Consider the following 25139-nt stretch of genomic DNA (forward strand, 5'->3'; position numbering starts at 1 on the left):
TCACAATTGATTATAGAATAACTCACTCAGGATTTTGCTGCATACAAAAAATATTCTTACAAACTAGATATGGCCTATGTACAATTTATATGTTAGTTTAGCGAATGATTGTTACAGGTAGTCCAATTCTATACAACTCATATTTTAGCATAAATGTCGAAAAAATTATAACTTGTTTATAATTATAATAATCGAATGCTTGACGCAATTGTTGAAGTCAGAGAAAAAAGATTGTTAATATCTAAAAAAAATCTTAAGAAAAGTTATAATATATATATTTAAAAAATTTTTATTGTAATATTTTATTGTATTATTTACAAAAAATTCTCTTCATTCGCGTTTTGTACTTTACAAATGTTCTCATCAACAATTACAACAATTCTTGCAACGTCTCCATTATACAAAAGTATGATGAGTGTTTCATTTAAATTGAATTTCAATTTCAAATAATACTTTTTATACGAGTGCATTTTAGGAGCATAAAAGACATTATATATTGGTTATTTTAATCAATAACATATTAATTATACTTAAATTATAAATTATAATTTTACATTTAATTTAAAAATTGTAAAGAAAATGGCTTTTAAAAAAAGTACAACAAACATTTTTCGTGTTAAATGACAATTTCTTATCAGTTTATATACAAAATGTATACGATCTATAAAAGTGACAAGATTATGACAACAAATGGTATTATCAGTTAATCTCCTTATAAACGAGAAAATATTTTTAACATTATGTTGCTAAATCAAAGTTAGAAATAATTTGTTACAAGGGGCTTCTAAGTCAATCGAACGCAATTTTACTTTTCGTTTTCTTATTTATGAATGATTCATATTCAATTTTGATACGTATATATCGACGCAACAAAGGTACAAAATTGTAACAATTGCATACATAACATAGTGCAAGAATATTTTGGCAAAAATTTTACTGCTGGAAAAGCAGTAGTTTTTGTTTTAATTTACATTTGAGTAATTTACATTGAGTCAACTTGATATAAATAACTATTGAATCAATAGAGCATATTAAAATAAACTAGATACATTATAATATGAGCCATTTATTTTGGAAGTGTGTATTTGAATGAAAATAACTGAACAAATGTATATGTATATATTATCGTCTTTTTGTTAAAGAAATTTATATATTTTATGATAGATACTCTGAGTCATACTGATATTTATTTTTTTAATTTTAATTTTTTTAAAATAGTGATAATTCTTAATTCAATTCCCATTTCACGAAATTGGCAAAAGGAGGTGAATATTATTACTTCTTGAAGTCACATTAAAATCTGCGAAGGATTAAAATAATTATATCAATTCGCGTCTTTTTTTTACATTGCTATTTTTCAACATAAAACTTACATTTTTTGTAAAATAAGCGCGTAACTCTGTGAATATTGAGAAATAAAAACTCTTATAAAATTATAAACAAATTATAAAATTATATAAAAGATTTAGATGTCCATGTATAATCTTTTTTTTTGCAGTTGCTATAATTGTATATTATTAGCATTTTTGGAGCACGTGATACACATGCAGTTATATACAATGAAAAAGATATGTACATGAGAAAAGCCATTACTTATTCATGATAAATTCACACTTTAAATGTCGCGTGTTTATCTACAAAAGCCCTCGTCATTCAATACTGCAATCGATAGATCATTGTTATCATGACAATTTGTATATAAAAATATCATACTTGACATCATATTTAAATAATTTTTTTAGCAATTATTTTTTATTAATGAGTGAATATTACGACTTATTAAGAATCTGATTTCTCATAGCTGCAAAAGAAATCCTGCCCATAAGGAATTAAAATGAGATCATAGTATACACAGTAAAGAAAAATAGCCAGGTACTTTGCAAAATTTTTCTATGGATTCTACTAGATCGGTGATTAAATACAGCAATTAACGAGTCAGGATCATAGGAGTGGTAGTAAAGCAAAGAAAAAAATTAAAACAACAAAATAAATATATGTATTGTTATTTTTAACATACGCCACATGCTGATCACGCTCTGCACAGACTAAGCGAAACAGAAAAGAAAATATATAAGTATACTCAACGATATATATACGCCGACGCGATCTCCGCGATTTCTCCGCCGGCCATTTGAAATAAAAAAATGGTCAGCGATTAAACAAAAAAGAAAGAAATAAACAAAAAAAAATGAATAATTACGAGTAAATGCGGAGCGGCGTTACACGTGACGACAGAAGGTGAATACTATCGCGCACGCAGACATTCATATTATATGTATACATTCGCGTACGTTTTACAGAAATACATACACAAAAGTACATTTAATGCCCGAACATAAGTACGCGTGTGTATGTATATACACGTACACACGCGCGCACATGAAAAGCTGTCGCAATGCGCACGTGGGGTACCATATAGCAATAAGTCACGATAATCTCTGTTCACGATTGTTGATTATCGAGAATTAAATAAATTTAATTAAAAGAATGGGATTAATCGCGCCTTTCGGAGCACATTTCAATGATTTTCATTTTAAGTTACATACACTTATTTATAGTAAAAAAAGAATATTTACTTGGAGCAAAAATATTTCTCTATCGCGTAACTTAAAATATAATAGTTATTAATAAAATAATTACATTATAAATTCGTGCTTTGATTAAATTACATTTTACATGCGCATAAGTACTTGCAATTGTGTAAGTTTTAAGTACTAAACACTGCATTAATTGCAATATCTAAAGCGACAGAGTTGAGTGCTGAAAGCAAATATAGTGATATTTGATATTGATAGAATTTCGATGTCCCATATTGGCACATATTATTTTAATATTTAATATTATTTAAAATTTAAAATTTTAATTAATTAGCTTAGTATTTCAGTTAAAGCAACAGTTTTAATTTTAACTCTAGTATTCATTTTTCTTTAAATTTGCATTGAACAAGCGAATCATTGTTTCGATAGCTCCGATCGCGAAGTGTCCCATCCTTTTAATAAAAAAAAGACATACATTTATATCCCAGGAGAGAAACGCGGTAAACGAACAAATTAAAGAAAAAAAGAACAAATTAGATTTTTAGCATGTAAGAGAACAAAAATAAAGAAGCATAACAAATTATTAACGACGCAAAGACAGTATACTCAACGGTATAACAGTAGTCTTATGAGATAATAATTCAAACATTTAGAAACAAAAATATATTCAACAAATTTAGATTGCAGTTGTAAAAATAATGATTCAAATAAACGGTCGTGCCATTGAAACTTTGGTCGAACAGAATCACCGAATTGATCGGTTCGCATGCGAAAGAGCAACAAAAAAACTTATATTATTAATATGTGACAAATTTATTTATGATAAAAATATATTATAAACACAAATATAATTGTATATAAAAGTAAAACTCGATATTTTTTTTGTTAAAGTGTCTTTCTTCATTATTTTGTTTTGCTTGCATTAAGCAGTTTGTATCCAATTTTTGTATAATGTAAAAACAAACAAAAAAATAATTTAATTAACTTTATAAATACATTATCTTGTGCTCTTTTATGACATGTATACATATAATATATATGTATACATTATTTAGAAACGAAACCGTCTCAATAAGTGATTCTGATTTGACCATTTATTAATCGCACAGATATGCGACTTGTATTTTGATAGCGAATAAAATCATTCGTACACACGTTAGTATCCTGTAAGAGTGGACATAAAAATATCCGTGTGATCTGATTCTGATCCTAAACCTGATAGTCGTCATTGCGGCACTAAATAAGCGATCGATATCGGCCATAATAACAGATAATCGCGATTAGTATCGCGTAAAGTAATCGTAATAATACATGTAAAACTAATATAGAAATAATAGTCATATAATAGTAATAATAAATGCCAACAATGGGATATATTACCATCATTGGCAGGAGGTTACTATAGTAATATAAACATATATAATACTAATAATAAAATAATAATAATCGTAGAGAATAATAATAATTCTAGTAACATTAATCAAGAGCAACAGATATAACTAGCAAAAATGGATATAGTATATAATAATAATAGTAAATAAAGTACTAATAATAGCCATAATAAACATAGGAGCATTAACAATAATAGTATCAATGCACGTGCTGAAGGACGATAATGAAAATGACATGAACATAGAAGCGATTTTTTCATTTGTTAACGATATTTGTGACTAGGTTCTATTTGTATGTACGCACAAAACTAATGTATACGCGTGCTCTTTTTTATTGTTAATTAATTGATTTAAATGTATGTAGATCAGAGAATGTTGATTATTCACGCACGTATATAGCCCATATGTTGATTACAACAAAACTATTTACTTTTTAAATATTTTTTTATCAAATTTATTTATATAATTGTGACTGTTTGTATAGGCATGTTAAAAAGATCATTTTTTTCAATTTAACTTTTGATGAATGTTCATTGGATAATTTCAATTTTACAAAATCTGCAAAATTCAAATAAATATTTTATAGATAGTTTTTGTTTTTGCGTGGACACTCAACATTATTCAAATTAGTTGTCAGCGTAAGTACATCAATTAATTAATAGACACATCTTTGGTTTTCATACGGAGCACAATGTGTTATCTGCTTGTCGAAGACAATCGCAAATATCGAATAAAAATCATCTATACGCATAAATTTATTTCTCTGCAATAACGCCGGTTACTCCGTTTATTTGGTCTGACACACGCGTGTGCATGTTAATGTTGTTGATGACGAAACAAGATCACGTACATTTAACCGTGAATGACAATTAATAGTAATTTGGACAAAGTCAGTTTTTATTTTGTTTTTCAAATATATTCCGAAGAGAAACTCATTGTTTTATTTAAACTCGTATTGGTCTATTCAAAATATGAACAATAGTATAAACTTTTCTGTAGTTACGTCATAATAAGTGTCATTTTCATTATTTTAAATGAAAATAAGTTCTATGATTTGATTATAACTGAAACGATAAATGCTCTCTTCATGCTATTTTTTATTTTAACTCTCCAGACACATTGATTGTTTTAGTTAAAATATTTCGAAGAAACATAAAAATGTGGCGAAATAATAGAATATAATCTATATCATTATTTTTAAAAAGAAACAAAAATTATATTGTCATGCAGTAATTAAATGCACGCACAGTTTGCTTTGCTCAATATAAACAAGGTTACGCGAGAAAAAAATGCAAATTTTTTAGAAAAATATGATTCAGAAGAATATATATTTTGTCAAAATTCGAAGTATGGATAATAATTAAGAAAGATTATTTGACACTATGAGAAAAAAAGAGAGTATAGAGATGACTTCAGAAATGTCGAAAAGAAGCTACGTAAGATTCCGTCGCTTAAGTAGTATAGCAAGCAAAATCCTAATAAAATTAGTTTTATTGGCTTTCAATAATTTTTACAATTGCGGGAAACGTAACAAACGAATTCAGAGCATTGTTTCAATCGACATAAGGGGTTATAATTCATAAAAAATAAAAAAGTCAGAACAACATGTTTTTCTTTCTGTAAAAAGCAAAGAAAAGTATGAGAAATCATGATATTTTTTAGATGACTTTTAGATATTTTTTGGGACATTTCTATTGTTTGGAATGTGTTGTGTAATGTAATTAAGTACCTAGCATTTCGTGAATGTTATCATTTCGGTATAATACCTTTGAATATTAATCAAGTCAAAATAGTCTAAGTCAGCATTTCTTCCAAGGGCTGGAAATTTTTATAATTTGGAATTATTCAAGAGAAAAATTAATTAATTAAAATTAATTTATTAAAATAAAGATTGTCTTAAAAAGATTAAAGTATTTTTTATGAAACAAAAAGCTTCGTTATATATGTATGTGTATGTCATTTTTCGTAAATATAAGATTTAAATAAATTGAGAAAATAATAATTTATATAATAATTTAGAGTTACATACAAAAGAGAGATATTATTTTGTATTAAAATTTAAGATTCTACAATATGATGATTTTCTATTAAATAACGTGATTCACTTATGCGATCGACTTTAAGATGTTTCACATTTTCATATTAAATTAACATTCACGAAGGCGTTCACACATCCAGACTAGAGCACTTAGAAAATTACTTATTTTTAATCACTAACCCTGTGTATATCCTTGCACGATGGTTTTGATTTGTTCGAATACAATTATCGTACGGCTTCGTCATGCAACCGACTTTCGCGTTGGTCATCCCGAGCTGAAAACATTTATAATTATAATCGTTCCATTACGTGATTTCGATAACATCCACGCGACATTTGAAATTTCGTCACTTGCATTTTATTTGCATTTAAAAGCAAAAATGTCCAAATATCTATTTTGCTTGAATCAAAGTTAATTGTATTATTTGCGACGTAAGAATCGATACAATTGTTTCTCTCTCTTCTCGATAAGATTTAATAAGTATTACAATCGCGTCGATTATCTTAGAAATAATGCAAAGATAAATTTCACACGTAAAAGTAGATATTGTTAATTTGTAATTATCCGAGGTCCTTATACAAAGCGGTTCGGTAATCGACAGAATTTTGATCCCCCAAAACGCAACAATATTTTTTTCCGCTTATCTCCGAGAAGCAAATTTATATTCGGCGTCACGAATTAATTATTTCAAAATATCTTGCGCGTTGATGCAAACCTACTCGAGTGAATCTATTTTTTTTTAATGCGAAATTGTTTCACAATTATACACAATAAACTCTGATCCTCCTATTTCGCATTTCGTGTTGTGATTGGAGATTTTTAACTCGAGTCGATCCAAGCAGCTTGTCCACAGGATCGGTCCCGTATCCAGCTTTTGTTTCGCGAAGAGCTAAGATTAATTGCATAAAGCGTGCAACTCGTGAACCCGACGAAGAAGACGATGCAAGTGCGCAAGTCGGGAAACTCGTCCGACGTTAAAACTCGTTAAAAATTTCTCGCATCTCGTGTACTTGTCTCTACGTTCGCGAAGCGTTTCCAGTGGCGGCATAAAATTGGATGCGCGCAATTAACGCGTGACACCTGATGTGTTAGCTTCTAAGCGATCCGGCCCAGCTTCATTTTTGAAACCCCTAAATTTGAGGCCCCAAATATCCGGTCCCCTATACGATACAATCTTATCACAAAAGGTCATTACTACAAAATGTCTCTTACATTCATTTCTTTGCTACCTATCGATTTTTTGTTTCTTTCTTTGTATCCGTTTTCGTTTTTGGTATATTTGCACGATTTTTTTAAATCTAAGAAATCGCATGTGCGTCGGTCCCGCACGATCATCGCGTTCGTCCTTTCCATTTTCCAGCCTCCGTCTCTCTCGCGCTTTTTTTTCATACACACACATTATTCTCGCCTACACACGTCCAATTTGCCGTGACGCATATATGTGTGTGTGTATGTATATTTATATATATATATTATATAAACAGACGCTGCGAAAAGCGCTGACAGCGATCTCGACAATAGAGCCGATAAAAATAGTTCTCAGTCAATAATCCGATTTATGAACATGTATGTATATGTATAGTTATGTATAAGAAATTTTCTCTCTCGCGCGCGGCTCGTTCCTCTTCCTTCTGACCTCTTTCGTTGCAAGATGAAGAGAAACGTCCGCGCGTTTACCGCTAGTCAGCCACGAGAATTCTCGACACACACGCACATATCACATACACACGTACACATATATGTGTATGTACATATATGTATAATATATTTATATATCTGTATATATATACAGGGAGGGTTGTGGACAGACAATTAACGTGGTGCGCGTTAGCTTCGTTCGAGGAATCCAGCTCGATCGGTTGGTAATCCTCATCCACTTTTCCACGTTCCACTTTCTTGGCCCTCTTCGTCGTATTCCTCTGCGCAATTTCTCTCGCCCGTCATTTTTCGTATGTATATCGTCCAGCATCGTGAATTCTCCCCTGCGAGTCCGACGAGTTCGCGACCGAGAAGATACGAGGCGCAACTTTCGAGACGATCGGCGACGATATCGCAAAACATGAGCGATGTTGCGCACTTTTGTGGACAGGTAGTATAAGCGCGCGAAAGATCGTGGGGATGAGATGAGAAGAGAGAAGAGGTCGATCGGGCGGAGGATCTTACGGCGAAAGTGAGAGCGCGTTTGAGCGGATGTTGTTCTTTATACAGGCACCGATAGACACAGATAGACTGATCGAGAGACTGACCGGGGAATCGTGATTGATCAATCGACCGATCAAGCGAACGATCGATACCGATTTGACTGACTGAGACTGACATGGCACGGCGACTCCGATCGAGAGTACACGGTCACAACGTCACAGGCCACCTGCTGGCACACAAACAAACACACGGACATGTTAGTCACCACCACACACCAGATATAAAGATTTATCCCCGGGCAAACGCGCGCGGTGGTTTTTTTCTCTTTTCGGGGACTCCGCTAAAGATCTATTCTGTGCCCAATTGTCTCCGCAGACGATCAATCTTGAATCGATCAGCCTGATTGTTATTATCTGTCGCACCACGAATGTAGCACGACACGATATAATTAATTTTTCATGAAGACTTAGAGAGAGAGATCAATAAATATGTTATCAGAAAATTAAATATTATATAATTTCGCTACTTTCTATATGGCAATGTTAAAAAATAAAAATTTATCAAATTATTTCAAGATGTTGACTTATTGAGTTGCTACTCTAATAAGGCAATATCTCGAGAGTTGTATGTCTGATAAGAAAATTGCGCACACAATAACGTACATACAGAGTCACTTGGAACTGTTAAAATATTACATCAAAAGATTAAACTCGATCTTCGCGGAGTCTCCAAACCGACACCGTGCATCGTGTACACCAGGTAGTTTGCCGAGTCGTTCTTTTCAGACATGAGCAACGAGCATCCACTTTGCTTAGCTTGACAGACAGTCACAAGGAAAAAAGAAACAAAATGTTTGACAGCGCATCGATGGAAACTCGTTGCTGATGCAACGCGGTCGGTGAAATTCGCGTCGACGGTTTCCGAATTCAGATTACATGGATATAACTGCAATATTCCTTCAAATTACACGTAACATGCCGAATGATCGTTTTATAGTTGAAAGCTATTCGTCCTCGATTGTCTCGAGCGGAAATTGCGACAACGGTAAAACAATGATAAGTAGCGGATTCTTCTTGAATGTATAAATTACGGAAACGATCGGCTTACCCACCGCTTCTGACGATCGGCTGTACACTTTCCCCCCCTCCCCCCCCCCAAAATCACATGGCAATGTTAGTACTACTAACTAAAAAGCGTCGTAGCGTGATTATAACCATTAAAAAAAACTTAGTGATATTATTATCACGTGAGAGAACGTATCCAATTTTGTGCGCCTCGAACACTGAACGAAGGATACACGCGATATAATAGCTGTTGACACAATTATATAATGAGTGAGGTAGATCCTTGTGTGTATCGCTCGTATACTGTCGGTTCAACTGCTGACTTAAACTACGTGGTTATTATGAGATAGAGAGCTAGATAGAGAGACAAAAAAAGAGAGATAGAAAGAGATAAATTACAAAAATACAGGAAGAAAAAAAAACAGAGAGAAAAGTCAAATCGTCAAATGGTTACAAGGTACGACTCGTGAAACGCTGCGTGAAAATTCAAAGCGAACTACTCTTACTCTCCTGGGGGGGAAAAAGCTACGTTGTTAGTGAACTTCACGTACGTAATTCCACTTTGTGCAACAGTAAGTTAGCACAGAAAGCTTTACTGGCAGCCTTTTGCAACGAGATGTTTGATTGCGTCACCGGGAAAATGTGCCGCCAGGTTTGCATCTTCGAGATTCGAAGAGACGACCATGTTTTCGACACCGTGTGATAAATACGGGCGAATTGAACGATAGGACGATTTGAAAGATCCGTATTTTATTACCGCGTATTTAACGATAAACGTGAATATTCGATTTTCATTTCGCGCGCCTTCATATTAAAAAATACTTTTCTTCGTGTACTAAACGTTTTACTTCGTAAATAAACTGAATTCAAGAGTGAATGAGCATGTTTAACGGTAAATATGCGCGGTATATCAAAGCCCATTTCTACGAACGTAACAAACTTTAACTCGAAAATCGAGTTGAGTTGAAATTCGAAAAGCTTTTTATTCATCTCGCGTGAAAAAGAAATCTCTTTAGAAATATTACACATTAGAGCCATTTATTTTGAAAGCTACTGTATGTATTGTGTGAAGGCAAAAGTCGAATTAAAAGATCTATTTAAAATGAATATATTCATTATACAGACGATCACATTATGAAGCCTTTACATGCAAATTTTTTTATCTTTTATGAAAGCGAATATTTTCTTCATAACTCTTGCATGCAAATTCCCTTATATGTTTGAGAGAATATGTAGCAAACATAACATATACTCTCAACATATGTGTTAATGTCTCTTAAAATTCAATATGCAAAATCACTTTCGATATAAACGGCTCATTTAATTCCTAAATAGATCGCGCATTGTCTGGATTTTAATTAGACTTCGTAATTATATATCGTATTCACTAGATCTGTTATAGAAATATCGGTGTCATATCATAGTGTCTGAAATCAGTCATTATATGAAATCAAGTTGCTCGGAATAATAATATTAAATTTATATTCGTTAATCCTATCCTATTTTCCATAAAATTACTGGAATGGATTGTCGAAGAAAATGGGATTTTTGTATTTAATTCAATACTGAAAGGAGATTGACAAATGTAACCACGATATAAAATCGCGATAGATATGGACAGAATAGACAGATTGTTGGACTAAAAATGTAGTGAGAATTCACGTATAGGCGGTAGGTAGAAGAGAGAGAAAGAAGACAATTTCGTAGGGGGACAAGTTCGCACAAGCGACACGTTAAAACGATAAATTACGTTCCTGAACGTCGAAAGAAAAGTCGATCCGACGAACAAGAGAGTCTTCTGGATTATCACAGCCTCGTTTCGATAGGACGACGAAGGTGTCGCGGGGCGACGTCTCCTCTTCAGCGTCCGAGGACGCTAGATTGTAGCCCGTTAGCTCGCTACCTTCGTGAAAAATACTGCTTGACTAGAGAACATCGTGGAACATCCTGCCACCTGATATTTTTCATTTGACTACCTAGACCTATCTCGTTAGATTAGACGCGACAATCCGCTGCAGAATAATGATTAATTATCGCGGTTAAATAAATTAAAACGCGCGAGCGTCGTCCCGATTAAGGACGCCGTCAAGCCGAGATGTCCGAGAAGTCCTTGGTATCTACCTACGAACACTCTGTGACGTCGGCTAGTACGGCTTAGAGGCGTCCTTGGACCGTTTTAACTGGACCTTCAGCCGCTTCATGCCAATCTGGAAACCGTGCATCGTTTGGATCGCCACTTGCGCGCTCGTTGAATTATCATACGATACGAAACCTGAAACAACGTCGTAAAATACAGAATTTATTGCAGTCCGTTCGTTCGCATTGCATCGCGCGATTCGCAAAGATTTGAACCGGGAATGGAATTAATTTTTATATTTTGTCTCCTCGGATAAAAGGTCTATTTTTTGTAATTATGTAATTTGAATGCAATACTATTTCTTACTCCAGAACACGCTGTACCGGAATTGAAAATTAGAAATTACTTTAGTTCAAAACTCTATACATAGTCGCAAATACTCGTTACAAAGCTATCCTTATATTTAAACACTCGCGTATCTTATTCTTTCCGTATCATTCATTCGTATTAATTCAACTTACCGAAGCATTTGCTCATGTGCGTGTGCTTATCTATGAAAACTTTGGCGGATATGACGTTGCCGAAGGGCAAGAAGGTGGAGATGAGATCCGTGTCGTTGAATTCCTGCGGCAGGTGGTAGATAAAGAGGTTGCAACCTTCAGGACCCTCGATCTGCTTGTCTGTGTTGGTGAACTTCGTCTTCTGCGTTGCCGCCGCCGCAGCGGCCGCAGCTGCCGTGAACGCGGGAAACCCTGAAATACGAACGCGTTGTTGATGATGCTTGTGTTATTTTTTTCGAAGTGGCATAAATCGATTGACTCTCAAAAATCTCGTCAAAGAAAATATATTTTTAATTTTATCTTGCAGCTCGATATATTATGAATTGATTTCTCTAAACTTGACTTGATTGATTTCTCTAAACGCTACTTTCCGATAAAAACATTTCAATTGTCAATATAAATTTACGCATTGACTTACAATTAGTTTAGCGTATCCCAGCTTACAGAAACATAAAGACGGGGAGAGAATCTACTGATTAAAATATATTAGATTCACTCAAATTTATTCCGAAAAATGACCGTGAACAAATAAACGTGTATGACAATGAAGAATAGAATGAGGAATGATTACATATTTATGCAATTGTGAAATTAAATCATATATTATATATAGGTACGTGATGTGTGTGTGTGTGAGAAGATATAATAAGATTTATAAGCTCTTAAATATTTGCAACAATGATATTGTAAAATATATTTTTATTTATTTTATTTTCACGAATGTATCTTGTACTCTGGGATACGTGGATTATTCAATAGATACATGCGAACCTATTGATCGTCTTCTTTCAAACATTCATTTGGTTCACTTCCATATTTCTATGCTACAGATATCTCGATTTTTTCAATTAATTGCTTTAATTGCAGTTTGATTGATCAATTTTAATATACATCTTGCGTTCGTATCAGTTTTATAAAATTCTATAAGCAAGATTTTAAATTAGATAACTGGTTATATGCGCGACATCAATATAAAGAAAAATAATCAATATAAAGAAGAATAAAAATTAAAAGATCAATAAAGATAAATATTAAATGCGTGAACAGAAATAAGATATATAATAATATTTTTATTTAAGAAGATAATTAATGCCTCATATATATAGGCAGTAATTAATAAGTATTCCAAAAATTATATAGAAAAAATATATTAATTAGGTACTGCCTCATATATATATATATATATATATAATTAATATATTTTTTCTATATAATTTCTATATAATTTTTGGAATACTTATTAATTACTGCCTATATAGTATATGAGGCATTAATTATCTTCTTAAATAAAAATCTTATTTCTGTTCACGCATTTAATATTTATCTTTATTGATCTTTTAATTTTTATTCTTATATATAATATTCTATATATATATATATATTTATGAGGCAATAATTAATATATTTTTTCTACATAATTTTTTATAATATTTATAATGTCAATCAAATTGTTCTAGATATTGTGTCCTAGCAGCAATTAGTCATATCATAAACGTGTATTAATTCGAAAGTCAACCATATGAATGACTTGCTATAAAAAATTTACAAAATATATATTCAGATAGTCTACTCATTATTACTCACTATGCAACTCTTTCTTTTCCACCGTCACCGTCGTCTTTCCAATGAGAGCTTTAATACGCATAGTTCACTCATTAGAAAGTAGTACTTTTTGTGCGTTTATACGGATACAGAAAAAGAGTAGTTTAAACTGCGTTTAGCGATTTTCTATATATATCGAAAATGGCTTAATGAATTAATTAATTACCTGCATATTGTTGCAAACTGGTATAAGCGTTACTCAGCGAGTCTTGAAGTCCGTTTAGTGGCGTCCCCGTCAAAGAGTTGAGCGTGAGAGATGTTACAGGACTAAGACTACCTCCGGTAGACCCTTCAAGATAAACATTATGGTCATGTTATTTTTTATTGATCCATAAGTGTAAATTTCGACGATACCCAAGCCTAATTAATTCCATGGCATGCCTCACATGCTACAACGTCGCGAAAACGTCAATTGCCATGGCTCTAACTTTGTTATCACGATTAGAGGCAGAAAGCAACTTATGCAATACGATAAACGAATTTTATACAATAGTTAACTACTAGATTATTAGACAGCTACTCGATAATTCATTCGAGAAAGATACGAGGAGGTTAATTAAAAGAGTTTCACGGTATAGCGTGATATATTCCTTATGACTTTTTTCTACCGCCGATTGTACCCGTTAATCTAATCTAATTTGGAGCTTCTAATTTGAAATTGACATATAATAAATAAAATTTTTAATCAATCAAGCAATCTTAAATCTTATCAAAATTATTATTAATCTTAATAATTAATTTTTCTGATGAATATTAATTGTAATTAAAATAGTCATAAATAATGTTGGAAAAAAATTTCTTTTAAGATATTTAAGATTAAGGGGAATATATTAAAAAATACTCTCTCTCTCTCTCTCTCTCTTTCTCTCTCTCTCTCTCTCTCTCTCTCTTTTATAAGAAAAATATCTAAACTGGGCATAAATAAGAATAAATTACAAAAGTTGTGATATACATATAAAATATTTTGCTTGATAGAGCCAATATTTTTTAATAATTAAAATTTTAGAGTCTAAGGTATCGTCTTTCTCCTTGATATTGACAAAAAAATTTGTTATACATCACAAAATAATTAACAATAATAATTTAGAAATAAAATATAAAAGATACATTACTATATACAATTTATTATTATATATGGTAAAAATATCTCGGGGATTAATTGCGGATGAATAAGCGTTTTACGAAAAGTTCTACTTTTTTCATTATGTATAAACGTTACTGTCAATTAAATTCTTATTACGGAAAATCGTGCACCCGTTAATTGCGATAAGCGTTTGTGCGAGAATATATTCCTCCAATACATCTCAAATATACACATACAAGTATTCTATCCGATATATACATATTGTTAAAACAACAATTTTACGATTGATAAAGGATAAAAGTATTTAAGTTCCTAAAAGCGCCAACCGGGTCTCGCCAATTAATGCATTAATTCAGTGTCCGAAAATTTTCACAACAATAATTCAGCGCGCAATACCAATCACTCACTAATTGGCCCTTCTATATTTACACATATTTCGTGAATAAAATATACATAAAATATACGTACAAAATATCATAAAACTGTTACTCTCTCTACAATCTTTTAATTTACAAAATTCATCGCTTAATTTGGAATTAAGTTTTCTTTAGTAACTTTGATTAAATATTATCTTTTTTTTTACTGTCACATTTAATGTTTCACGTTAAATATCTTCCTGATTTATACCTAAATTAAAATTTTATTAAAAATAAAGTTAATTTAAACTTAAAAAAAAAAAAGTTTTACTACTGAGTTTTATTTTTAATAAATTTCTAATTCATAAAAAAATCCATAAATTTTCAATTTCAATTTAATGGAAAATTGTTTTAATGCTTTGACATTAAATTAACTAAGCAAAAATATATCTTAAATATATCTTGAATGATTTTGAAATTGTTTGGTTTTTACAAGTAACTACAAAATATACACAAAACATATATACAAAACGTAAAATGTAGCGTTGATAACAGGGGAGACCCGTTTGATTAATTAAATCTGCGGTCAATAATAATTATCAATCTTGCATTATACAAAATATACAAGAGACAATAATAAAAAATATACAAGAATGACAGAAGAGAAATGACGAGATAAGGATTCGAGAGGAAGATAAATAGTGTTGAGGTATACGATAAAAAATCAGCCAAACAATTTTTCTTCCTATATGAATGTCTCACCTGTATTTCCTGTTTTTCCCAGAAGGGCAGCTATGCACGAAAAAAAATACGCAGTGTTAAGATTGCGATGTATATTCACATAAAAGAAAACGAAAATAATAAAATACGGTTGTAATCATTTGTTACATGACATATTTAGTACGGTACAAAAATAATAGAATTATTTTCGTCTGCAGTTTAACTCCATTGTATACAAATTTACATAATAGCATAAATGTAAAAGTCACAATTAATTAAACAACAAGTATAATTCCTTTGCGGAAGATTATTTTCCACTATTATATGTATATTATGTTCTTATGTAAATTTGTGACCTCTATATATCGTAAATCTTTTTGGTAATTATATATGTCAATTTATTTTTATTTAATAAATTAATGAAAATTAAAATTTATTATAAAAATTTAAGATTTTAAGATAAAAAATAAAAAAATCGCGTCACACACAGAATTTATTCGTCGCGTCAATGATTGTCATCAGAAAAAATTTTTGGCAGATAAAAATCGATGATTAAATTGTCAGAAATATTTATGGAATAGAATTGGAATGAATTCTCAATGCCTAAACAAAAATTTTTAATTCTCGATTGTAATTGTGGTTATTAATTACATAATTGATTGTATTAAAACGGCTTGATATCTCGTATTCGGGTAATAATCTCTTAATATACGGTGTAGAAAATCGCGTAAGGGAATATCTGGGTCCATCATGAAAATTGAAATGTAGGTAGAAGCAGAGGAACGTGAGGGAACTCGGAAGAGGGAAGAGAGGAAGTGCGTGCACACGCGTGCACGCGGACTATTAAATAAGCGAAATGGGAAAATCAGACCGTCAACAGGATTAAGGCCCCTTTTGCATGATCGAAATTAATTTAGTAATTGTTAATACTGTACCAGGCAATGCGACACGTACATAGCGACATACCTGTTGTCGAATTTGCCAGGCCGCTTAATGCTGAAACACAAAACACGTTCGCGGTATTAACAAGTAGAATCAGTAATATGTATATGGTATTCTCGCAAAATGAAGCTTTGGCGGGATTTTCCGGGTAACGCTGCCAATATTATGTTTTTTAATCGCGACTGGGAAATTGCAGAGTCAACAGTATACGTTCACTTATGTCGTTAAATTAATACTACAAGTCAAGTTTGCGAGGCTAGCTTGGAATGTTCGTAAAAAATATTTGTCTTTCTTTTTCACGTTGTTATATTACTAAGTCTATTATAGACAAATTGTTCAACATCCGCTAATTGAAAAGCATTATGTGGAAAAATTTTAAAAATTATATGATAAAATTCTTAAATAATTTATCAATATATATACAAATATAATCACATATTTTTCAGTATTTATTATATAATTCAATATAAAAAAAAATTATTTTCTCTTGTTCTAATATTAAGCTTTTTATATTTATTCTATTGAGGTTCTATCTAATATTGAGGTATTTTATTTATTCTAAAATGTATCTCACAGATAAAATTTATAGAATTTCACACATAGAGAATAATTATTGTATATTAATTGAATTGCTAAAATAATTTTAAGAATAATTATAAAATCACATTTTTTATTTTGCAATATGACGATCTGTACATAAAACTCGACTGTACAATATAATTGTTTAAAAAATGTTTATGCAATTAGTATTTCCACAATTTCTTACGTCTAAAAAACCCAATGCAGCAACCTGCATACTTGACTTACTTTTCTGTTGATTTTACATAAATCATACGAGAAACGTATATCGTGGACACGTGAAGTATAATAATAAAGGTGCGTTAGTTTGTTTTGCTGATACTAATGAAAGTCGGTAAAGAAATAATTACGCAATTAACTATACGCAGAAATATACATCTTACCTGCAGATTTTATACATTTACACAGTTCAAGCACACACAATATAAAAAAGATACAAGTCACTATTAGAAATTTCGATACGTGATTTACTTAATATGTCGTTTTTAGTAATGATTTAATTATTTCACGATTATTAATTTTATTTTAACTTAGACTCAATTATCGAATTCGTTCAATGAAAGAAACAACTATAATAAATTTGATTAGTTAACTGCGCGCATAACGTATTAATAAAAATAATAATCTTTATAAAAATTATATAGAAAATTGCATTTCGCATGATATTACGTATGATAATATGCTGATACATAGAGCTCTTACCTTCTCGCTCGAGTCTTACTGTGCGAATAATGACGAGGCTGTATCGCGCAGACTATGTATGTATATCCCCGCCAGTGCGTAAAATATTTCGGCAACGAATTATAATAATAAAGTATTCGGCTTTGCTGTCATCTAGCGCGCTATTGTTGACATGCTGCGACTCTCTTCATCATTCGCGCGCCGACACTCGAACAGGAAAATAGCGATGCGAGACGATCTGTTGACTTTTCGATGCTCTAAATATAAGGCGGGATAATTCGGATCGGCGACTGAATCGGATTGCGTTTAATTTTCGTGTGTTAGTGATCAAGAGGAGGAAGGAAGATTAATATATTATACACATATATAATATGTTATATATAATATGTCTGCTTTCCTCTGCTAATCTCTCTCACTAACAGACGAAAACTAAACGCGATCTGATTCATCCCGCTTTACATTATATTTAGATCATCGAAAGGTCGACGGAGCGTCTCGCATCCCTATTTTCTTGTTCGAGTGTCAGCGTACAAATGATAAACAAAGCCGTAGTATGTCAACAATAGCGCGCTAGATTATATTAAAGCTGAATACTTTATTATTGATCATTGCTGAAATATTTTACGCCCTGGGGATATACATAGCTACGCGATACATTCCACAGCTTCGTCATCATTCGCACAGGGAGACTCGAGCGAGAAGAGGGCTCCATATATTATCATATTATTATGCGTAATATCATTCGAAATGCGATCATTTCGTATAGTTATTATAATTATTAGCAATTATCAGCCCCCGCGATCGATTTTAAAATGCTTGTATAATTTAATATTCCGCGTGTCATATAGGGTATCCGACAATTCATTATTACTCTTGTATATGTTTATTTTGAATTTGATGATTAAGTCTCATATACTGCATTTTTGAGATAATTTAGAAACGATAAAAATTTTTAAAAGTTAGTCGGGATTTAAAAGTTGACGATGATTTATAAGTTATTAGAATGATAATTTATATTTATATGCAAAATTATTCATAAAATTATTATGGTATTAATTTTGTTAAAACAAAGAATGGAAATAGCTATAACATTATTCAATTAATTTAGCTAATTTACGTATTCTATAGATATTATTATTTCAAAATTTAATATTTTTAGTATAACTTGCAAATATAAAATTGAAATTAAACACATATTCGTAGAAAAGTTTTTTCTCTCGATTGACTTCTAACATGCATTGTTTACAATTGTGCGTTATGTCTTGAAACATCTGGATTCCATTGTACCATCGTACAATTAAAGTCTGTTAATACACTTTTTGAGGACAAGTATAGACACGCCGTTGCGTTATTACTGTCACCGTAATATCGCAACGCGACTTTGACTCATTTTATCCATGCAATACCTACAAAAGCGTGGACAGTTTACCCGTTTGCCTGAAACTTCAACAACGCACGCGATCATTAAAGTCCGTCTGCTCAAGCGAATTTACTGTCTAGCGCGAGTAACATACGTGATGCATAAGCATATGGGTGGTTTGTACAATTGATGGGAGAACGGGTATGTATAACGTATGGTCCGAAGTTACGCATGTAATTCGGAGCACCGGACAATTTCGCATGGAACTTACAGCTGCACGTTAATGTACGATAATGTGTTCTCCGATTATGCACCTCGCGAAATATTCTCTACTCACTGTTTGGCGACACCTGGAGGTTGCCGTTTCCGCCGGTCATAGCTGCCAGAGTGACGAGGTTCTGCATACTCATCGGCGATACGCCCGCGTTCGCTGTAATATAATGCATCAAAATTTATCGTAGAGAACCTCGTTAATTATCTAAATTTGTATACCGCGATAATTTTTAAATAATATAATACATATCTTTTGTTATATTATTTAGGCTGAGAGAGAGATGTAAGATCTTAAATCAAGCTTTACCTAATTTTAAATAAATTTAAAATAAATAAATAAATTTAAATAGCACATACTATTTCAAGGAAATTTTTTATAATTTTCCTAATTGTCTAATGACATTTTTTGGAAGCACAGGAACATATCAATTATCACTTATTAAATTAAATTTAACTTAAGATATTTTTTCGTATTTATAATTCAAACTTTAAGCTTGACTGCATATTGAAAGTAGGCAATACGTCATTTCGAACTTGATTCGTGTATACATTCATTGCGTGAATTTATTGCGTGACTCTCGAACATCATCGAATGATCATACGTTCCGCAGCAATGAACGGTAAACACATATCTCAGAATAAAGTTAATGATAGACGCAGTTCTGGCATCATTGTTCTGGCATCCTTCCCGATCTCATAAAACGTAGAATTTTATTATTGCGGAGCAAGCTAAAGCAGGACATTTCATTATAATTTTCGAAAAGATATGACTCATATGGGACTCGCGATCGGCGAAAGTTAGAGAATATAAACGCGAAATAATTTATTCTGACACCGATATAATGAAAGAATATAAAATGCGTGAAAAAATAATTTGCAGAAAAGAAAGGGATAAAATCTGATTTCTCTGGCAAAAGCAGATCTATCGTATTCTATAGCGCTTTATGTCAGAACAATATGGTGCGCCTAACACATTTTTAAGCAAAAGCGGATTCACATTTCCCGAGAGGAATTGAATATTTAAATTTGCCTGCAAGATTTACGTTTTTAACTCGTTCGCAAAAATAAGACTCTTATAAGTATCGGCATAGCGGCTGGCATAAGTAGGGTCAAAAGATGACACGACGAATTAAACATGCACATTTGAAAAAGAAAGAGAGTTTAAGTTTAAGAATCTTATACGTCAATTATTCTGATGTTGAACATTAAATATGAAACAGCTGACGCAACTTGATATAAAATGCAAATGCATGAAGCAACTGGATAACATGCATTTTGAATGTATTATAGAACTATGCATAATTGATTATAAAACATAGACAAAAATATATTTTAATGTAAAAATTATATTGTAAAAAAATGCGAGGAGAGATGAGAATGATAAATATATCATTAATCTTTTTTAACTATCAATGTACAATTTTATTTACTAGAACTAGAACGACACAAGCGCGCGCCATTCTTCAGTTTTATGTAAAAAAAATTAAAAAAAAAAAATAATATAAAGTTTGTTTAAATTCAATTAATATTTTTTCACAGAAATTAGCTGATTAAAGCGTTAATTTGCTAATTAAATTTTAAAATAATAATATGTTAAAAAATTAAAATAGTAATATGTTGTAAATAATATGTTACAATACCTTATTTTTGATTAATATTTTTTGACAGAAATCAGCTGATAACTGTCAAAAATATTAATCGAGTTTAAAGTATTATAACATATTATTATTTTAAAAATTAAATTAGCAAATTAACGCTTTAATCAGCTAATTTCTGTCAAAAAATATTAATAAAGCTAAAATTTGCTAATTAAATATTCTAGCTTACATATTTATATTTATATTGTGTATGTTATAATGCGAAATAATAAGATTATTCTAATATTCTAATATAAGTATGTATTTTATTTGTTACAGATAGCAGTGCGATTCACGCGTCGTGTCGGAAGTGCTGTGTAAAATTTCGCGTGTCGGGAGTGCTGTGTAAAGTGTCGGACGATCGTAATTATTCATGTTTTCGCGAGTGTCGTGAGTGTTACGAAGAACCAAGAGAGGAGGAGGCCCGGGGAGGCATCAGGCGACATCGGGGCAACTGCGAGGTATGCAAAATGAAACATTTTTTCTAAACTTGTTTATGAGATATTCGACACACACATATGTATTATACATAATTTGAATATTTTATTTTCAGATCAACGTGCTGTGTACTACAACTCCACTATTGCGCCTATCGGTGAGTGAGAAATTGATTATTTTATAATATTTCTATAGCGGTAATGGGGGTGTATATATGTTGAAAATATCAAAATAGTAATATATGTTTTAAATAATATGTTATAATATCTTATCTGCGATTAATATTTTTTGACAAAAATCAGCTGATAATTGTCAAAAATATTAATCGAATTTATAATATTATAACATCCCTTTCTAAAAAAGACATGTTAAGTCGATTCTCGTAAGTATTGTTGCATCTTTATCGCGATGCTGATTAACTGTTTCAATTCGCATTGTGCATTATATTCGTAGCATCGAGAGGCTGTCATCGCGAGGATTAGTAATTTAATAGTTTGTTCAAAATAAAATTAAATAAAATAATATGTTATAATACTTTAAACCCGATTAATATTTTTGATAGTTAACAGCTGATTTCTATCAAAAAATATTAATCGAGTTTGAAGTATTATAACATATTATTTAAAACTAATAATATTATTTTATTTAATTTTATTTTGAACAAACTGTTAAATTGCTAATCCTCGCGATGACAGCCTCTCGATGCTACGAATATAACGCACAACGCGAATCTTAACTGCCAATAAGCATCGCAGAAAAGCGACAACAATAAACTTCGATATATGCGACTTTACATATCCTTTTTAGAAAAGGATTTGACAATAAAAAAAATCTCTGTTGTTATCAAATATGTTTACAATATGATAACTTTATATATTCAATTTCAATATATTCGTGCATTCTATCTACGCACGCGTATTACGCACATTCAAAGACACACACTTTAATAAAAACTAAATTTAAATAAAAATTTAATACAACTTTGAATGATTATTAGAATGACTTCAGCGCAATAAAGACAAGGATATTTTATTATATTTTTTTACATTTAATAATAATCAAATACGGTTATCTTAAAAAGATCTCATTTGAATCCTTGTTAATTGCACCCAATTCATAATTAAAAATTAAAAAGTGACAACATAATAAATGCGAATATAAAAATAAGCGAAAATAAAAATGAATAACAACCAATCGACACTGACCATACTCACCAGCGGTGTTGCTCAGAGACGCAAGGGTGGCCAGACTTTGCAGATTCGCGGGGTTGATCTCCGCCGGACTAGGTACAGCGGGTGCTGCGTGCGCGGGGGTTGCCGCTCCAAGACCAAGGTGTTGTTGTAATAGCAATTGATGTTGCACATTCGACAATGCATTCGCCGCCCCCGCGTTTGCGGTGACTGGAGTCGCGGCGCTCGTTGTTGCCTGCAATTGTTGCAGCAGTTGCAACGATGCAGGTGCCAAAGTATGCGCGTCATTCTGCGAGCACAAGCGAAATTTTCATCATTTAATTACGATCATTTCTTTTAATATAAATCCTTTATAATACAGCCAGCATGCAAAATTTCTATACACATTTCGAAAATATTTTATCTTTATTTTACTTGGCCAGAAATCTTTGATTTATTTAAATTGTTATTATAAATCTAATTTTTCTGTTAGAAATTTTTAATATCTTTAGATTCTTAATCCGGTTTCTCAGTAAATTTTCGTTAAGAAAAGATCGATTGCAAATTTACAGAAAATACGCTTTTTCTTGTAAAGTTTTATGCAAATCTTATGAAACGTTTAATAAAAACAAAGGCTTTGGTGCAGGTAGTCGCGTTGAACTGCATTGTACGCGTTCGAAGAATACAGGCCATGTTCTTCGAAAAAGTCTCAATTCCTTTTTTTTTTTTTTTACATATATTTTGCATAACAAAATTGAGGTCGCTGTGTAGAAAGTCTCAAAGGCTAGATAATGCATACGAGTGTAAGACGCTCAAACGATAGAACCATGAAGAGTATTCTCGTTCTCGATGCAAATGGAATCTTTGATACCGGCCAAAGAGCTTTTATTATAAAATATTAAGCACACGTACGGTCAGGTAATGCGGCGTGATGTTGACTCCCGCGATATTCCAGAGATTCGACTGGAGTTGCTGTATCCTTTTCTGATCCTTTTCTTTTTGCGTGTCGGCGAATTTTACGACTAACGGCGACGAGCAGCCCTGAAAATTGTATAACATTGATGCAGCGTAATAGTAAATGCGAACTGTAAGAAATGTTGATTGCTATCGAGATTAGGATTCGATATCTTGAATCACTTAGAATACATGTAAATTTATTAAAAAATTAATAATATATAATTTTTGTATATAATTTCCATTATTTGTTTTTTTATATCAATATATTTTCTTATAAAACTTTTATACAATATAAAAATACGAAAGTATAATTCTAGTAAAATTCAAGTAAAATTCATAGTAACAAATGCTCAAGATATCGATTCTATAATGAATTCTTATATAGTTTTTTGAAATAATTTTATTATTTAATAAATTTTATTGAATAATTGAAAAAATTATATTATTTAATAATTATTAAATAATAATTTGCATTAAATTTTCTTCATATCAGCTATTTCTCAAAACTAGAGCATGCTGTGTGATTCAAAGATGAAGAGATATATATAATATTTCTCTTTCACTTCCTGTTTTAAATTTAAAAAATATTCATTTCGAGAATTGTAAACGCGTTCAATGAGATATATATATATATATATATATATATATATATATTGTCTTGCTTTCTTAAATTCTTGAAAAAGTTTCTCTGCTATAGAGAGAGTTCGATACTCTTCTCATTAACTTCGAACTTCTATTATACTTCGCTCCGAGTGTCGTTTTACACCCGAATCCCGTATCCCTCCGCCCGATGTATTATTGGTTCAAGTCCAAGTTCAACATTGGCGTGAGAACGGATTTGCTGGTGATCGGGCGTTACATTGGGGGAAAGAGGTACTCTTATGTTTGACGGTACTCGGGATGGTACACGCGAGGTTCGAGGTCGATGCACTATATACAATGCGCGTGCAATCGGGAATGCAAAATCGGCGTGCTGGTTACGCCGGTAGCGAGGAACGAGCAAGTTCGAGGAACTTACGGCCGGAAATATTCGTGATATTAAAGTAGAATTGCCCTCGTGCCCGCATGCCTTGGCACGGCTCGCTTTTACTATTCGAAATAGTACATTACATAGGCGTAGTAACTGTCACCAGGATGAATAATCCATTCTACAGAAACACCAGTTATATTTGAAGTAATTGTTGATGTCGTTAAATGTTTAAATGCATCACATTTTATATTACCAAAACACAATTATATAATGGTTAATATAATTGTAGAATAAAATTTCGGTAATGAGACGTGAAAAGAAAATAGAAATAAAAATTAAAAAATCTTAACAAGTTAGGTACGATTAATAAGAAAATAATTATTTTTTTCTTCAGAATTTCAAAGAATGAGCTATATCACCTACGTTTTTCGGGGAGAAAAAATACATTTTATTAATTTTTCTGAAAGAAATCCACAATATTTATCTGTCTCTACTTAATCCTAATCTAGTATTTGCGGAAGATTAGGATGCTGAGGAGCACAGTGAATGAGAAAGTGAGAG

At 31.6% G+C, this 25139-nt stretch overlaps 2 protein-coding genes across 22 annotated transcripts in view; one reads left to right on the forward strand and one right to left on the reverse strand.

Annotated features, from left to right (window-relative positions):
- Window positions 1–25139, forward strand: part of LOC145936303 (uncharacterized) — a 91357-nt gene that overhangs the window by 6763 nt on the left and 59455 nt on the right. The window contains exons 4-5 of the mRNA XM_083038390.1: window positions 21324–21505; window positions 21598–21639. Of these exons, the coding sequence (XP_082894516.1) occupies window positions 21324–21505; window positions 21598–21639 (224 nt within the window). The remainder of the gene's footprint in view (window positions 1–21323; window positions 21506–21597; window positions 21640–25139) is intronic.
- LOC145936300 (CUGBP Elav-like family member 1-A) overlaps window positions 1974–25139 on the reverse strand; it is a 384349-nt gene continuing 361183 nt past the window's right edge. For 7 of the 21 annotated variants that reach the window (XM_083038373.1, XM_083038366.1, XM_083038379.1 and 4 more), the window contains 10 exons: window positions 23564–23692; window positions 22688–22961; window positions 19472–19564; window positions 16527–16568; window positions 15615–15644; window positions 13579–13701; window positions 13395–13442; window positions 11772–12002; window positions 11295–11445; window positions 1974–8338 (listed from right to left, as the gene is read on the reverse strand). In XM_083038373.1, coding sequence (XP_082894499.1) covers window positions 11318–11445; window positions 11772–12002; window positions 13395–13442; window positions 13579–13701; window positions 15615–15644; window positions 16527–16568; window positions 19472–19564; window positions 22688–22961; window positions 23564–23692 — 1098 coding nt within the window. In that variant the 3' untranslated portion in view covers window positions 1974–8338; window positions 11295–11317. The remainder of the gene's footprint in view (window positions 8339–11294; window positions 11446–11771; window positions 12003–13394; window positions 13443–13578; window positions 13702–15614; window positions 15645–16526; window positions 16569–19471; window positions 19565–22687; window positions 22962–23563; window positions 23693–25139) is intronic. The other 14 variants (XM_083038387.1, XM_083038382.1, XM_083038386.1 and 11 more) reach the window with 12 other exon arrangements.

Source organism: Prenolepis imparis, unplaced genomic scaffold, assembly GCF_030444845.1.
Source record: "Prenolepis imparis isolate NDT839.2.m4 unplaced genomic scaffold, iyPreImpa1.0 SCAF_5, whole genome shotgun sequence".
In the NCBI taxonomy this organism is placed as follows: domain Eukaryota; kingdom Metazoa; phylum Arthropoda; class Insecta; order Hymenoptera; family Formicidae; genus Prenolepis; species Prenolepis imparis.